The sequence below is a fragment of the Lissotriton vulgaris genome, chromosome 5, assembly GCF_964263255.1.
Source record: "Lissotriton vulgaris chromosome 5, aLisVul1.2, whole genome shotgun sequence".
Taxonomy (NCBI): domain Eukaryota; kingdom Metazoa; phylum Chordata; class Amphibia; order Caudata; family Salamandridae; genus Lissotriton; species Lissotriton vulgaris.
The window spans coordinates 781,336,044-781,355,007 of NC_141693.1; the positions used below are offsets into that span (position 1 = coordinate 781,336,044).

At 43.1% G+C, this 18,964-nt stretch overlaps 1 protein-coding gene across 1 annotated transcript in view; it reads right to left on the reverse strand.

The window, feature by feature from the left end:
• Nucleotides 1-13,548: 13,548 nt before the first annotated feature.
• WNT8B (Wnt family member 8B) overlaps nt 13,549-18,964 on the reverse strand; it is a 210,623-nt gene continuing 205,207 nt past the window's right edge. Inside the window, exon 5 of the mRNA XM_086919501.1 lies at nt 13,549-14,115. Within this exon, the coding sequence (XP_086775627.1) occupies nt 13,549-14,115 (567 nt within the window). The remainder of the gene's footprint in view (nt 14,116-18,964) is intronic.

Sequence of the window (18,964 nt, forward strand, 5' to 3'; positions counted from 1 at the left end):
GTTAGTTGGAAGTGCCAAGACCCCTTTCGCCAACAGGATGAAACAATTTTTTGCTCATCTTCATCTTCTCCTTCCCCAGACATAATTAACTATATGATTTTGCAGTAATTTTGATTTTGTGAGTGGTAGGACCATGGGTAATACGCTGAATGTTTGATACACAGTTCCCATATGGAATATTGGTCTTTCCTGTTTCCTGATATTAGCCGTAGTATAATGACAGTAATTCTCAAAACAATGTTTACACCTATAGCACAGATTGCTCACTTCTGCGTATTGTTTGCACTCTATAATGCAGTTAATTCTTTATTTTTTGTGGCCTTTATTGGTTTAATGGATTATTGTAATGCTTGCACTGGCATGATATTGGTAATTCTCAGCATTTGTTTTTACATTTTCACTCCTAATAAGCCTAAAGCCTATAAGACTTGTAAAACTTCTCAGTATCAGTTGACTCACTCACTCCGTCACTCATTCACCCATTTAGTGAAACAACTATCCATGCACTCACTTAATCAACCATTAATTTATGCACTCATTCATCACAGCATTAAAACCACAAACAAACAGGTAAATCAAGGAAGAACATTCATTACCAAATAGTCAGACCTACCTACCTAATCTTTATTTTACCTATCTTCCTTATTATTTTTGTCTGATTGACTCACTTCCTTCGCCTCTCCCACTCCGTACGTTGCTTTTCTAGAGCACTAGTCAAAAGATTTTTGCGGAGGTCCCATTCTACCCTTTTCCTCGTAAATAAGAAAAAATGTTCTCTGGGAAAGAGAAAAGGTATTATATTGAAATACATAGTAGTCATCTGTTTTGTCTGGAATAATTAGACTAGGTCTGTGTTGTATGTTTGACTACTGACAACATTAAGTGTCTGGAAGACCTCATGTCACAAATTCTCTGAAAGGGTATAATAATAAGAAGTACTGAGAGAGAGTGGGCTTTGGGTCAGCCTCCTTCAGCCATTTGCTGTTGTGTTTTTCATGTTTTTCTGTTGCTTGGCTGGGCTGTCCATTGAACTCCTAGCATTTTGATGACAACAACATTGTTCTGTTTGTGTTTCCATTAGATTTTGGTGATGGAGCATCAGGCACTGCTATGTTATATTGCAGATGCAACATGAATGCCAATATGTGCTCTTTATGTATTTACTGTGCTGACAAGACATTTTAATTGCTGGTGTGTGGCATTTTTTTGTTTACGATGCACGCTGGGTGCTTTAGCATGTCATAAATAGAGCGGTACTATTCGCTGCTTACTCTTGTGTATTCATTAGCTTTACTTTGCTGTACTTAGAAAAAAGACGACTTTATAGATTGTTCTTCGCCAATTAATGGTATTGCACTCAGTAGGTCAAGCCTTGGTAACGAGCATGCGCTGTCTGCAAGCTCTGCTGTAATCACTATACCGAGGGGAAATTCTGCCTGCTGCTTACCATTGGTTGATTCCTGCGTCTTCTTTGGTGCCTCCTCATTGGTTGTCACTGCTGATTCATCACTTCCATTTTGTATTCAGGAGCACCAGCAAACTACAGTTTCCTTACACTGTAGCTGCTTAACAGGTCCATTGTGGACTACTTTAGTAAAGCAGAGCTTCCAAATATAGCGCCACCGGAAGATGCAGGCTGTCTCAGTGCTTCCTGACAGTAGCTCTGCTGGCGATGAAGCCTTGTACATACCCCTCGCCACCACCGCTTTTCCAAGCTCATCCCATATCATTTGATTTAATTTTTCCCAGCACGCCATGCCGCGCTGTAACTTTTACGCTCCGTCCATCATCCCCTTTTGTTTTGCTTTGTTCGCCCTCAGTTGGCAGGGTATTCTCAGAAGTGAGTCCCTTGCTCACTTGGCCACTGGATTCAAGATAGCCTGGCTGATAAAGATTATGAATCCGAAACCGGTCCCAGGATGCTTGTTTCCGGTCCAGGGAAGACATGGCTTGGCAGTTCGGGCTGGACTGTTCCCATGAGGCACAGGGTCAGGCTGATTTGCATATGGCCATGTCTGAACTGGGGTGGCTGAGTGAGCTAAAGAATGGTGATGGATTAAACCCAGATCAGTTGACTGGGGGTGAGTGTTTGATTTGTTCAAACGCTCCGTCCATCATCCCCTTTTGTTTCGCTTTGTTCGCCCTAAGTTGGCAGGGTATGCTCAGACGTGAGTCCCTTGCTCACTTGGCCACTGGATTCAAGATAGCCTGGCTGATGAGGATTATGAATCCGAAACCGGTCCCATGATGCTTGTTTCCGGTCCTGGGAAGACATGGCTTGGCAGTTCGGGCTGGACTGGTTCCATGAGGCACAGGGTCAGACTGATTTGCATATGGCCATGATCAGTTGACTGGGGGTGAGTGTTTAATTTGCTCAAACGCTCCCTCCATCATCCACTTTTGTTTCGCTCTGTTCGCCCGAAGTTGGCAGGGTATGCTGGACTGCCGCGTGTAAATTGTCGCTACAGGTTGTCCACCTTTGAGTAGCACATGAGCAGCAGCTTGATTCACATAATACACAGTCTCATTTGCTACTCAAATGTGGACAACCTGGAGTGACAATTTACACGCGGCAGTCCAGCCGCGGAGTATGCACCACCCCGTTATCCTTGGGGGTCACGGAAGTGAAACAGCAGCCGTACATGGGATCCAGGACGGGCCCACTTGCGGGGTTCATACAGGACTTGATTATGTGCTTTCCGCACCACACTTCCCATAATACACAGTCTCATTTGAGCCTCCCATCGGTGGGTGTGTCATATGGAAAATGGAGAAGTGGGTTAGCGGATGCGCACACCGCTTCTGTTAAAGCCCCTGAAGAGAAGCAGATGGAGCTTCGAAACGCGTCGGGCAGATCCATTACGGAGCGGCATCTACAAGCGGATCCCCGTCCTCACCTACACATAAATCAAGCTGCTGCTCGTGTGCTACTCAAAGGTGGACAACCTGGAGCGACAATCTATTATTTATCATATACATTATTTGTATAGTACAATTTAAGGCCCTTAAAAACCTTTTTTCCTGATAATTATAAGGCTTAGAGCAAAGATCTCCAGCTGCACTTACCTTGTGATTGCCCTGGCCTCTTCTGCTTCCACCTTTGCATCGGCCATGCCCCTCTATATGCACCTTCTACTCCACTTAATGACACAATTCATCCCTGTGTGCAGCCTCTTTCATGTTATCCTTTCCCAGAGTTCCTAATCCCACCTACCCACACCCCTTTCTGAACTTCAATTTGCTTTTACTCTACCCAGATGTTTCCCTCTCCGTATGCTCTCAGCTAGTTCCTGTTTCCTCCTTCGTCAAAGGCAGAACTGAAACAAGTGACAAAAGTCAGGACACATCCATGTTGACAACGATCGTTCTGACAAGTCAGAAGATGCTGAGCTGTGTAATTGAAGTGTACTTTAAAAAATATATTGGTTTTTGTCTGAGTGACTCCTAGGGGTGGTTTATGAAAAATTCCCCAAGGGCTCAAAAGGTTATTTTTTTGTGCCTTCAGGGAAATGGCCAAACATGCTACAGGGCCCTCCTGTGATACAAATTCCACTGGCGCACATATAGCACCAACACGGTGTCAATGGCACTCCCTCATTTGCTTGGGGGGCATTCCCCAATGCAAATGAGGAAACACTTTCTCTTGCGCCATGCATTATGGATGCAGGTAGAGAGGCAAAGGCGACATTAGGAGCAGTTAGTGCGCCCGTTGGAAGGAGAAGAAAGGTGGTCCTATATGGACCCACCCAGACATCGCTCGGCAGGCAGGTGCAGTGAGTTACTGCACCCGCCTGGTGTGGGGGGGAGACTTCTGCGTCCCTTTGACATTGCATGCTGGTTGTCTCCTGCACAGTGGCGGGATGACTCATGGGTTCAGAGAGCAAGTCCGTCTTCCACGAATGCGCTGCGCCCCGGGCACTCACTGTGAAAGAGTGCGCTGCCCTGGTCTTACCTGGTGCACCAATTAAAGGTGCATGGTGGGCCAAGCCAGGGCAGAGTGGCGTGTCTGTAATACAGGCCTGGCTTCAGGCATAAATTAACAAGCATTCATCACATTACAATACCAAGCGCGGCTGTTATAAGAGTAAATAAATACAGGGCACATTGATATGTTGCAAGCACTTGGCTACGTATTTATTGCATTGACTAATGGTTAACAAAAAGTGGCTATAGAAAAGGGTTAGCAGGCTGTGATTTACCAAGACAGTGTCATGGCCAACGTCTGCAACACATTGCTGTCGGTTTGTAAAGACCAGAAGAGTTTCAGAATATGTTTTTTCTGCACAAATGGATTCTTTTAACACTGACAATTCGCCACCTCGACCCAGGTGGTGTGAAACACCTACTTAATTTTTCGCTTGCCATGTTAACAATGTCTGCAGTCATTTGAAGGGACAACAATTAAATGAGTTTAGGTTCACAAACATGATGATCGAGAGAATATATACAAAACCTGTTAACAAGAGAACATTACTTAGCTTAGATTACAGTAACTGTGCAATAAATTAAACTTCAAAGTGCTTAACTTGCTATTTACAACACCTTTAAATAGTTACACGTGTTAGCTTACAGTGTTTTAGGATTTCACCTACTTCCGGACATGTTTGTTTTTATTTCTGTGTTAGTAATAATGTGCGGCTTATTGACTCCATTGGTAGAATTCTCACAGCAATGTACATATTTTACAGAAGAGGAAGAAAGAAACGTTTTCATGAAGAAGTGTGAGCAAAGAGAGAATGGCCAGGGGTTAAAAGCCTGCGGAAGTATACACTCCCATGTCGACAGGGTCTTGTCATGCACAGTTTTCTTTCTCTGTACACAGGTACTTCTGTCTACCACAATAGAGCCTTCTTGGCTTACCGCGAGTATTCCCTTACATGCCGCCAAAGTGATCATGGGAAATATTTGTACGAATCTGAAGCAGCAATCACTGCTTTGGGTGCATTTCATTCCAGCTTTTGTAGCTCGTTTATGCCTTCACAGATAGACACGAAACATCATGAGTCCCTCCTGCCTCTGCCCCGAAAGTGACAGTTTAGCTGGACCTACTAAGCCAGATCACCCCTGAATGAGAACAAAGGCAACCCCAGACACGAGTCGGCCTTATTGTGCACATTATTTGTTATGCCACATGGAGGTAGCTTTGTTGAAGGCTGCCTAAATGGTCTTCAGTGTAAACGAATATTACTAGGAGGTCCCAGATAAAGTCTTTAAGAAGCCCAACACCAAGGTGTGAAAATATAGGCATTCAAATGCACTAAAATAACAAATAAATCATGCATGGTGTTTTTGTCACTGGTAGAGAGAGTGTTAATATTGGGGATTTGTCCAAAAAGGTGGAATGTTAGAGGAATCTGGAGTAATTCTTCCATAATATAAACATGGATTATTGCCCTTTGAGTTATTTGTGGACTTGAGAAGTATGCACATTTTCAAGTATTGGTATTGGCGGTGCACAAAAATTGTTGGCACATCAGAAATACTGTATTAACAGTATTGTATCCTGAAGAAGTGATGCTTGAGAAACCGTCTTGTGCTCAAATACAATGTTTACAAGGCACACTCCTACAATGTTGCTCGGCTGGTTTAGCTGTTACTTGACCTTCTTATTCTAGCCAAAGTTCGACTAATGTCTGAACATTGAACATTGTCCAACCTTTTACGGTTTTATACCAACCTTTTTAATTTGTTTCCTTCTTCTTTTAACTGATCATTTCCTTTATTGCTAAAAGCTATTTGTAATGGTTTTTATTAACTGTACAATAAAGCATTTTACTTACTAATGTTTTTAGGCTATCTTAATGAAGTGCTTTTTTAGGACCATGTATTTTTATTCAGGAATATCGATGGCATTATTCCTTTTTTGCGGGTTTCGATTGTTTACCCCTACACTATATTGCTATTTTCAATATATTTGTACTGATTTGCATACCATGTGATTTAAACTTTCCATGTATCGGTTCACATTAAATAAATAACCATTCACCTGGTCACCCACTTTGCTGTATCAAAGAGGGCTAATATATATAGAATAATAGACGGGTAGCAGTGAATTACATGAATGGTTTTCATCGAGGGATTCTGAGTGATACAAAATAGACACCGAGAGCAAGGTGCAAGTTGTCTATGATGTCACTCAGAACCCCCCTGGTGAAAAACATCTCTGTAATTCGCTCTTTGCCCATCTATAATTGTTTGCTCTGTATGCCCTCTCCCCAAAATCATCTGTCCCGGCTTTCACAACTCTTACGCGGGACAGAAGAGTAATGGAGGAGCCATACTTAACACAGCCTCTCCTCCCTATCCCAGAGAGTAATCTCAAAAACCTGACCCCTGTTTCTCATCAACACCACTCTTTCTGCCTTCCTTTTCCTCTCCATCAGAAGCTGATCTCCATGCTTATCATAGTTGTTCTGACAGGCTCTCACAGAGCCCAGACAGAGTATCCTGGAGCACCATTGTGGCCTAGCAACAGTGAGTTAGGAGATCTGTTACCCACCACTGCTATGTCGCAGCTGTGAATTATCAAACTTAGAATGTGACATTCACGCTAATGAGAGCCATACATAACTCATGAATTCCACACATAACAAATGAATTCCTCGCGGCTGTAGCATACGGTTAAGTCGGTAGTTTGACCACTGCTTTTGTTTCTTGGTGAAATCTCGCTGGCACTCTGTTGGCCACACTTGCAGCATAGTGCTGTTGGGACTGACCCGGCTCTGAATAGGAGGCAAAGTGCGCCCTCTCCCGAAGATGAGGGCCTTGCTGCAGTGCCTAGTTTGAGAAAAATAGAAGTGGCGGGCACTCATCAGGAGGCCATCAAGTTTGCACCATCCATTGTCACTGCCAAGTGTGAAATTTCATACTGTTCAAGGCCCCACAAGCTATAAGAATAGTTTAGGCGGAAGGTATGAGTTATTTTTAATGTATATTGAATTAATTAAGAACTGTTGTTCTGCTCATCTCTGAACTATACAGGCAGTGCCACCATCTGGCAGCTGTCATAAGTGCCAGTGCTGAGAATTAAGTGCAGGTGCCGAGCACTGAAAACCACTGGCTCAAATTAAGCAATGCCTTGATGACCCCTCACTACAGGGATGGCATGTCCACTGGGACCCTCTTACACTCATATGTGTTTGGATGAGAGAATATTGTATTTGACTCTTTCTGAAATAAGACCGGTCAAAGGCTGACCTTATTTTAGAAGATACTAGTCCTGCCTCCGCTAGATGTTTAATATAGGCGTGTGTCACAACACAAATGGAGGCAGCGGGTGGAGCTAATTTGTACGGGTCACCTCTGTCTGTCAGAGCGGGAGAAGGAGCTGCAGCTGTGTGTTACTCCTGCATTAAAGGAAGTCAGAGACCTGGCCCTACCCTTGCATAAAGTCAGTATGCTTTCATAGGTTTTACACCTGCACTAGTACTAGTGTTCCATAAACACCTTTATGTAATGAGGATCCTGTTCTTTTAAAAGGACGCATAGTGTTTCTGCCCTATGCTGCGAATAGAATTTCTTTAAAAAGTACAATTTCCTGTCATTGTGATCAGAGGTTTTGTGATGCCTTTTATTAGGAAGATACAGTGGGCATATGATGTGACTTAAGCTACCCATATCAGTTTGTTAAATTAAAAAAATTATTTAGCATAATCACAAGTTTCTTCTATGTGTTGATAGCACTATGCTCTACCTGTCGTGATAAGCTGCAGGACTCTTCTGCAAAACAGGAATCAGATTTACTAACAGCTGTTTCCCTTACAAGAAACTCCACAACAATCCTGGGCCCATTAACTCCATCTCATTTATGCCATCCTATAATGATTCTCCTTTCTGTATGGGATTGGTTAGAAACCCTTACACTTGCCATATTTTCATACTCTTAACGAAAGCCAAATCTGGCTCTCCTGCGGATGTCGGCCCACCCAGGATCTCAGTCACTTTCTTAGCAGTGAAAGCTCCTGCTATTCTTTCTCTGTACAATCATTCTCTCAAATTTGCCATGCTACCTTTAGTTTGGAAGATGCCTCTGGTCTCTCCTATTCTTAAAAAACCTTGGGGCATATTATCAAGAACAGGAGATAAAATTATCGCCGCTTTATCGGCAGAAAACTGCCGATAAAGCGGGGCTTGATAATATGCTCTATGGAATTCCAATCAAAGCCCATATTAGAGGTGAAGACATCTAACATGGGCTTCGATTGGAATTCCATAGAGCATATTATCAAGCCCATTATCACCACTTTATCAGCAGTTTTCTGCTCTTGATAATATGCCCCCTAATGCGGACCCCAACAACCTGAACAATTACCATCCCATTTCTCTCCTCCTGTTACTAGGGAAAATGTTTGAAAGCTATGTAAGTAAGCAGCTCATGTTATTCCTCGAGCAACATGCATTCCTAGACCCCTACCAATCAGGTTTTAGAGCGGCACACAGCACTGAAATCGCACTGGTTGCTGTTACAGATTCCATCTGTCTTTCTCTGGACACAGGCACGCCTGCTATGCTTGTGCTGCTTGGCCTCTCTGCGGCTATCAACACAGTTTTTTGCGCAATACTGATTAGCAGGCTGCATGAGATCGGTGTCAGAGGCGTTGTCTTGCAATGGTAGGCCGATTTCTTAGATCGGTCTCAAATTACTACTCTGGGTCCCTTCAAATTCCGAACAGTTTCCATCACCAAAGGAATGTTGTAGGGCTCAGCTTTGAACCCGACGTTATTCAATGTCCATTTTGCCCCCTTGGCCCAGATTGTCAAAGCATGAGGTTTTGCTGGCGATACACAGCTAATCATTTCTCTGGGACAGGACATTGGCAATGCCAAGTGCCTGGATGTCCAAAAACTGCCTTCAGCAAACAGTGAGAAGATGGAGGTTCAGCTGTTTGGCAAAGCTCAACATCTCTGGTCCTCAGACTGGTGGCCTTCCGAATTGGGACCTTCCCCCTGTCCAAGTAAATCAGCGAAAAATCTGGGTATTACATTGGATCATGAATTATCTATGAAAATTCATGTAGACACCATAAGAGGGTCCTGTTTTGCCACCTTGAGGCTCCTGGGGAAAGTCTTCTCCTGGCTTCCTTGTTCGATGAGAAAAACGTTGATTCAGGCTTTGATCATTAGACTACAGTAACACCCTATTGATGGCAGCCAACAAAACCTTCCTGTCAAAATTGCAGGTGGTGCAAAATACGGCTTCCTGGATGGTCTGCAATCTCCCGGCAGGCTCTCCTTCTGTTCCTATGCTCCATTCTCTTCACTGGCTTCTATTCAGGAAGCGTATTCTCTACAAGATCTGCTGTCTTACCCATAAAGCCTTATTCAGCAAGTCTTCTCTGTATCTTATTGTCAAACTACATTACTACTGTCCCTAAGATCCAGCAAAAGGCGTTGTTGCTGTCTATTCCCGGTGTTGGGACCTCCAGATACGGTGGCAGAGCCTTTATCTGCACTGCTTCAACAACATGGAATCAGTTTCTAAGCCACCATCACACCTGTTCAGATTTCGCTCAATTTGAAAAATATCTAAAAATCTGGCTGTTCTAAATTATTAGGTGCATTTTACTGTGGAAGGCTGAGCGCCGAGTTATACCTGCGCTATACTAAATGGATGTCACATAACATAAAGCCTGCAGTGCACTAAAAGTGCAGAACCTCGACCGCAATGTACATAATATACATTGTGAGTTACATTTGGGTTTCCGGCTTACATTGTTCACACTACACTGTGAGTCCATGTGAATTGAAAGGAATAGGGCACGTGAAAGTGGTAACATTCTTTCCTTACCTTCCTTAATGGATATTTATCAAAGGTTTGGGATCACTTCTGTAGTCACAAAAAATTGACAAAAGTCTCAAAAACAAGGCGTATCCGTTTTGAATGTGGAAGTTCTACGTTCCTCATAAAATGTGAATATCAACTGTGGGCATTGGAGGGAGGAGGAATCGATCCACGAGGTTGCAGCATGCTTTCCACGAGGTTATTATGCATAGAGACACATTTTATTTTCATTGCCATCACTACAGGGGCTTCAGTAGCTTTATTTTGTCAACGTGATTGCAAAGATAGAGGCCTGCTGTTCCTAAAAGGCCTCCTTCCCTCCATTTCCAGCCATTTGCAAGGATTCGGAGAAGGATGCTCCTTTAAAAATATTGAGGCAGAGGAGTCTACAACTCCTTGGAATTTCATTTTTGCTCACTCCGGGACGCCACGAAAAACGGATTTACGGGACGGAAGCACCTTATCAGAGGTGCTCCGTGGTTATTGCCACGAACACCGTACTACTATACAGAGTGGTGGCGGACACGCCTCTTCATTTGGCCCTTCCCGGAGAACAAGGTTTAGAGAAATAAAGAGAACTTCCCCACGGGACCCACTAGACCTCCCGTGGAGTGACAATTCAGTTATACTCTCCATCTGATCCTTTATTTTACACCAGTCAGCCTTGGCGTACTTGGAACACATCTATAGGATCGCAACTGGACTCTTCTACCTCAGTGATGACACCGTCTCTACAGGTCACATTATTTTGACCCACAATTGGTAGCTGGTCTGTTTGATCCTCATATACTTGTCTAATATTGATGACAGCACTGAATTATACATCATATCTCTTTGCCCTGACGAAGTTCCTTAAAGGCAAATGGAACGAAACGCGTTGGCTGTGCCTATGTCTAATGAATACCACTAAATAAAGAAGAAGATATCTAACATATTACTGCCTTTTTTGACTCTAATTGTGTGCACCTTCCATTTTCTGTTTGCATATTTCTGATCTATACACCTATTGGTAGCAGGTGTAGGAAGTAGTTTGCACCACCCTAAATTGTGAACTATAGAATCTTGAGTGCTTGACCCGGTCTGCTGCCTTGGTCTTTTGGAATTCTCATAGTCTGGGGCGTACGCAAAAAATGAGCAGTGCAGATCGTGCCTCGGTACGTTTTAGAGATTTGATAAATGCAATACAGTGTCTATCTATGCTGTCTACCCAAGCAGAATGCATGCCACTGCCCATATATTGCTCATTGACAGTTTTCTGCTGTTATATAGTCCTCACCCCACAACACTATTATAAATATTGTAGATGGTTTTTACACAATCTCCATGGACTGCATAACAGAAGTACCTCTTGGCGTGATAAGTGCTTGTGCCCTTTTTTGCACCCCGGGAACTTTTTTTATTACAAACAATAGTGCGTCCCCTTCTGTAATAGCGATCATAAACACACACACTTTGCACTCAGGTGATCTCGGGGTGCTGTTCCTTCATTTACATGATGGGTAGGGTTCTCTATTAATGATGCGGGTTCGGGGACAAACAGGCTGTCTGGAAGTGCACTAACTGCTCCACCTTAGAAGTGCCAACCTACTATCCCTTTGGGATGGAGCATGTTAGGTCCCATGCACCCCTAGGCATTCATTCACAGGTGGGTACAGTTCCATCCTGAATTCACCTACTTTTCCAGAAAATCTGTATTGTTTGCTTTCAACTTCACCTTGCCACCTCTGCACTGCACTAGAGGAATAGCCTTCTGCCGTGGGAGAGAGCAACTTTCATTTTGATTTCATCACCATTTAGTCCTGAGCCACTCTATTGAAAGTTCCAGCAGATGTTGCATTTGTGACAAATCATTAGTTTTTTTCATCTGATGACAGAGATTCTAATCCACGGTGTAAGTAAGAGAACGGATCATATTTACGGGAGTTGCACTGAATAATATTTACAGGCTATTAACTATTCCTGATATGGAATAAGGTCTTACAGTAGTTAAAAAGAAAGAACACAAAATATCCAAATATATTTATGAGTAAAGGTCAGCTGGTGATTCTGTGTTAAAAACACATTTTAGAAGGTTCAGCAGAAATGCTAGGTGGGATACCTTCAAGGACCAACATCAAGCATGCCCCTTGATTCGTTTTTTCAATTTTCCCCTGAAATAAGACCGAGGTGAAACAGTCCCAAGGAAATCCATTGGAAAGTGTAGATTATCATTAAGCGCAGCCTAAAGTAGAGTATTTTGTCATTGACAGCCATAGCCAATTTCCAGCATACTGGGAACAAACTGGACTCCCTACTCCACCTCACCTCTGCCATTGAACATCCAGGTTTGTGATATCTTGATAGCCCTATACCGGTACTTGCTCTTCGTCAAATTTGAGAGACATCGGAGTTGCTATAATTTCTAAGACTTAACAGTTAACTGGAAATAAAGAATTGTAACAATATTGCGCAAATAGGTGCAGCAAGCACCTCTTTTTTACTTTTAACTTCTCGTTTCCCGCTGGACAACTTTTAATCTGAGGTATTTCGTGCACCCAGTACCTATCTTACCCCTGGGAATCTGTATTTACCAGATCCAGTATGCACACTGCGACTTCCACCGAACTCTAAATCACGGTCTTAGAGGACACGTTTACCCCATTGGTTGCAAATAAACCCTATTTACATTCAATTTTGTTAAGGTGGATAGTCCCTACTCTTCACCGGTAGGGCACCACCAAATTAGACGTTTGCGCCACTCCAACGTTCTCCTGTCGTCTTTTCCTTCATGCGACTCTGACCCTTAGTGGGGAGGCCTCCTCTAGTCCCCACTGGGTCCATGATCTGAAAACATCAGCGCATCAGTTCCATGCCTGGGACACTTAATTCTGAACATCAATAGCCGGGCATGCTTCATCTTGTCGGGGTGCCTGACTGGAAAAGAAGGGGGATTGGGCTTGTAGCCTAGGACTTCTCATATAGTCTGATTTTCTCACTCGCCCCTATTTACAGTCTCTATTTTAAAGTAGATTCATTGAAGTTCAATAATTTTTTTATATCTAACATTGAGTGGACAGAGCATCTTCTCGACGCGAGAAATGTTAAGGTAATGTCCAGTGGTGTCTATAGAAGTGATATTTTGGGGAGATCACAATGGGCTGCAGCTAAAACTGGCAGAGCCACCTCCGAGTTGTAATCTTAAAGAGTGTCTGAGTACATATGTGTAAATATACATCAATATATGAGTAGATAGAATGTACACAATATTGGCACTATGCCTCAAACACTCACTGCTTAGCAGTGAAAGCCGCACAGTTTTATGTACACAGCACTCTATGTTTTTTTCCGGTTTATGGACAGCAGAAGCAGCGTTCAACATCTGTGGTGGTGTGGCCCAAGGGAGTCCAGGACAAATTGTGCCTGGAGCACGGCCCCATTTGCCCCCCCTCGTCCCAGTAGTCACTACTAATATTTTACATGACTAGGAATTTAACAGCAAATGCCCCTACTTACGATGGTGTTTGTCTGGAGCTGGACAGCACAGCTTTGCTGGGTTCCACGTCTAGGCATGCTTAAGAATTGATGGGTAAGGATGTCGGAAGATAATTTACTATTTTATTAGAATTCTTGTGTATCTACAAAGGCACCTGGATTGAATCACACTGAAACCTCCTGTCTCCTCGATGTGCATTGAGAAGAGTGGAAGAGAGGAGCATAGTGTGTTTGCCTGAAGGAGGCAAAGGCAGGATGAGAGAGAGAGGACAATGAATATAGACAATACTAGTGATTTAGATTTTCTTTTTGAGCTTGAGGTCCTTCTTGTGGAGGATACCACCTCCGCTTCTTTCTCGCTTCTCCTTTTTGACACAGAAGTACTTTGTGACATTTTTGTGGCATTGATCGCACCTCACCGCACAGCACCAGTGGAACTTGCAGTTGCAGCTGGACACCATATCCGCTCTCCTTTCCTCCACAGCTAGCCCGCAGTCACCACACAGGCGCTTGCAGCTCCTCTTCTCCCACTTGCTGAGTGATTTGCCCCTCTTTAAGCATTCTCTGCCCTCTGTACCGAGCAGGCCCAAGGTCTTATTTTCCAAACAGTAGTTTGGAGAGTCCTCTAGATAAACCAATTCCTTCTTTGAGATGGAGTTGAAGGTCTCTGTGATAGCTCCCCTGCTGGCAGCACTGTTTCCTGCCCCTTGCAACAGGTCCACTTTGAGTGCCTTATGGTACTTCTCCTTCAAGTAGGTCCCCACTTCACGGAACTCGGGCAGCTGAAGCCAGCAGGTCTGAGTGGTGCAGCTGCCGGACACCCCATGGCACTTACACGTCCGCTTCATAGTACTTTTTACTGCCTATTGATTAAAGACAATAAAGCGGGACAGGCATTAGCATCTAAACATTGTCCATAATACAGCACTTTCTCACCTTCATACTAAATGTTTATATATGCACTTTAAAAGCTTAAACTGTAATTTTGAACCCAAGAGACATGGTAATCCTGGATAGTAAAAGTCACAGATACATGGTAATCAAAATTTGTATATTTGGTTTGAAGATCCCTCAAACGTACATTACAAGGATGGTACAAATTGCTGGCGTGTTCCATGGCTATATAGAGGCACACTGCCACAGTCACCATGCCTTTATGAGGTTATGAAACTCCGAGGTGACTCCAATATCTTTTTTTTCATGTAGGGTTGGGGATATTTTATTTTTTATAGTAAACCGTCCCCATCCCTTAGGGACATTCCTAATTTAAAATTTTAGACTTTTCCTCATAGCTTCGTCCATAGTGTCTACAAAATAACCAAGGTACCCTCTGGAGAAATGGATCCTGCCTTTTACTAATACTACACAACATTTTACACTTTGCCCGAAAAGTCAGGCAATATCACTTATCTCTGCCCTCATTAAGGCGGGCAAAGTTTGCAGACTTCACCTACGTCACCTGAGTTAAACATTATCGGAGCATCTGACTCCTGCTGGTGACAGTTTTCTGCAGCTCGATGTTTCACCGTGGGCACATGAAATAAATTGGTTTGCAGCATATGTTGTATTTTGTTATCTGATCTTCACACTTACTTTATGCTTCAAGGCATGTCTACCTCAATTATATGGGCATAAGATAGAGGACAGATCAATAATTATTAATACCATATCAATGTCATTATAATATCGACAAACACAAATATCACACTCACTACAATGCCAAGGTAAGCATATATTTGCTGTTCTTGACTCCACCTCAACTTATCTTGTCAAAGTATGAAAAAGTCGATAATGCAATATTTCTGTCATGGAATATCTCAAGTCAGACTCCGTTTCAACCTCAGTGCTTCATATCCTGTTGATATAGTTTGTCTTGCTTTTGTTGAGCATCGGTGCAACAATAGCAATATAGATAAGATGATCACTAAAATGAATTACTGGGTAGCTAGGACTAATGTTATTCAGGGCATTTTAGGTGAAACATAAGTCATGACGGAATATTTCTAGGTCTTCACTGAAAAGGTAGTCTTTTGAACCCTTCATCTCCAAAACTGGATCTACAAGCTTTGACTGTATTAGACAATATCAGCAAAGGTGTTCAGATAGGATTGTTTTTTCATGATACTGAAGCTACTGTATGGACTCCTTTAAGCAATATTAATTTGGGTCCTTTAAAATAAATTAGATACTTTTCTTTCCAGAAAAAGTTGTTAAAATCTCACTGCTGTAGCTCAGTCTGAATGACACACAGTCCTGAGCCAGGATCAATATCATTCTTGAACAGAAAATGCATCACAACATTATAGTATGATTGCCAGGGCAATTCATGCATCACAGACTATGTTCAGAGAAGAGATTGCATTTCTTTTCTGTCCCACTTGCATTCTGCTCTACATGGGTTCTTTGTTTTTATGTCTTCGGGATGGGCAAGACTCTTTTATGCTGATACCATGGAATTGTAATTGTAATTGCATTTATATAGCGCTTACTACCGCTGACGAGGCGCCAAAGCGCTTTTTCGGCGGGTAGCACGCTACTCCGGGACTCATAGAGGATTAGTGTTGAATTAGTATAGTGAAATCTGCAAGTAGATTTTAAGTGGTGGATAGGTTAGTCAGTTATTTGGATTTGGAATGATAGCAGAAGGATAGAGGAGGACAAAGGTTTGTATTTATTTATCGCTTGTTGACGCAAGCTATTCAGGAAGCCTATAAAGGATTAGTTGTGAATTAATATGGTGAAATATGAGGTAATTTCAGTGGTGGATATTAGTCTGTTACTTGGAGTGAGAAGCATAGCGGAGGGATAAAAGGGGAAGAAAGATTTGCATTCATATAGCACTTGTTACCCCTGATGGGTGTTGAAGCGCTTTTCTAGCACGCCACTCCGGAACCCATAAAGGATTACTGTTGAAAATTAGTATAGTAAAAAATATGAAGTAATTTGAGTAGTGGATATGTTATACACAGATAATAAAACTACCCCGTATTATTACATACACAGCCCGGAAATAGTTTATCATTGTGGCATTTGACTTTTAGACTACAAACCCTTTGAAAGTCCAGCTACTCTGTTCTATGTGAGAGGGCAATGAGCACAAAACAGGACAATTTTCGTATGTAGCCATATGCGTCTTATGGAGTCAGCATGTATGTTTAATCAAACTATCCTGGGAGATATGTTGCGATTTGAGTTTCTAACCTGATTTTGTGGAGACGAAGTTATAGAGACAGTTATTATTTATTTTTAATGAATAGACAAGGCTGTCGGAACTGTTAGAAAAAACCATAACTAATTACAGGGCAGGCAGAAGCCAAGAATTAACTGAAAATGTCTTAATTTTTTTACTTGGGGCTACTCCCTAATGGGGTTTAAAGAATTGACATTATTTTTATGTTGAAATATTTGTACTCTTCCATTATAACTCCTGTTTAATTTTAGTACAAAAGGGGGTGGTGATGGACGGAGCATCTGAACCAATCAAACACTCACACCCAGTCAACAGATCTGGGTTTAATCCATCACCGTTCTTTAGCCCACTCTGCCACCCCAGTTCAGACATGGCCATATGCATATCAGTCTGACCCTGTGCCTGATGGGAACAGTCCAGCCCGAACTGCCAAGCCATGCCTTCCCTAGACCGGAAACAAGCTTCCTAGGACCGGTTTCTGGCATTCCAGCCGTCTTCAGCCAGGCTTGCTTGACTCCAGTGGCTTAGTGAGCCACCGGTCCTAGGAAGCTTGTTTCTGGTCAAGACTGATTTGCATATGGCCATGTCTGAACTGGGGTGGTTTGGTGAGCAAAATAACGATGGATTAAACCCAGATCTGTGACTGGGGGTGAATGTCTTGCCATTGTGCAACATTCCGTTCATTATCTTGTGTGTTTTCCTGTTTAATTTCACCTTCCTTATCTTTTCAGTAGAACTTTTAAAGGTCAATTAAAGCTAATTAGCTGCCCTTTTACCTGATTTTCACGACCAGCATTTCCCATAAGCTTTACATACCATTAAGGTACATATTTCTTATTCATCATCATGTTTCCTTTATTTTGGTTCAGTAGAACCATAAAAGGTACAATATGAAACATTTAATATAAATACAACGGAAATACGAATGCATTTTAAAAACTAACATCACAGCCTTATAGCCCGCTGTAGCGGGCTATACCGGCTATTAAAGGCCCGCTGAATCGTTAAAGGCCCAAGCCGAAGGTGAGGGACTTTAACGAGACAGCAGGACTTTAATTGCCGGTATAGCGCTGCTACGAAGAGCTATTAGGCTATTAGAACATTCTGCCCTCTAGTGGCAGAATGCTCTAATAAATTAAACAAAGGGTTCTCGAAGCTCGAGGGGATATAAATCCCCTCGAGCTTCGAGAAGCCTTTGTAGAACATTGGAATGTTTTGTTCCTTTTAAAGGGTATTCTTAGAGAAAGCTATTTGGACAGCAACTATCTTCTAACATAATAAATTACGCACACTCTTGATTATCAGAGTTTTTATTTGAAGAACTTTTGAACCTTTCAGCTACCATTTGATGCTTTTTAACCAATGTTAACACCTTATGCTTTGTCAAAAGTCATATCATAAAACATAGTTCTTTGCATGCTGTATCTTCAGACTGTGCTGCTTAAAGAATTTCACAAAACCTAGTGCAGGTATGCATCCCTATTTTCATGCACTTGCTACCTATCAGTGGATCAATTTTACGTACAACTGAACTGAGAATATGGTTAAAATAAACTGTATGGTGCGGAGACAAGATGGTGGCCATGTAAGATGCTGAAAATGGCTCCTCTGTCTGCTTGCCGCCCAAATAAGTGCCTCGATCTGGCCCTGGACCCCGCAGACGTCGCATATCGGAGGAGATTACCCCCAGAAACAACCCGGAACAGTGCGGGCCCGACAAACACCCTTTCTGCCCCGCCTGCGAACAAGCAAGTGATCGTGATGGCTTTACCACAAGATTCAATATGGTGGCAGTGGCATCCACAGCTACCTGGCCTGCCCTGGGCCGATAACTGAGTTCTCTGCGAACGGCCTAGCCACACATAGAGCAACCCCTGATTGCTGAGAGCTCCTGAGGTTGCAGGTCAAGGCAGGGCAACACTTTCAGCACCCCAGCAGACAGCAGCGCAGACACAGCGTTGGGTGTGGGAGGAGGCCCAGCGGGATGAGAGGTGAGTGGCTGACTCCATCAATGATACAGCCTGGCTCTTCCGCAAATGCCGCAGTGGCCTTACAGCAGATGGCCCTGAGCCAAGCACCCCGCTGATCTGCACCTCTGATGGTGAGGCCCAATGTGCAGGGCAGCAATACCAATACAGGGCCAGTGCCCCTGCTTGCCCAAGTGATACAATCAGAGCAAACCAGGTGTCTTGCACCTGCGGACTTGGGCCTACATGACCAGGGGCCCCAACAGCCTATAGTGTCACCCCTTTCTGGAGGAATACCTGATGCAGGCCTGAACCTCTGCCTCTCTGACCCAGGGTGACAAATAAGGTGGGCATACCTTGAAAGCACCGTGATTCCCTCCCTAAACTCAAACCTAGACATCTTTTGGTGACTTGGCCTTGAGACTAGCTACACCACAGATTGGTGCCAACGGCTTTAGGTAGGCTCTTTTTGCTTCCCCATGAGAGGAAATTCAGTCCATTAAGCTCAGATTTTCATTAGATCTCAAGGATGCCAAACATGACCTGGCACAGATG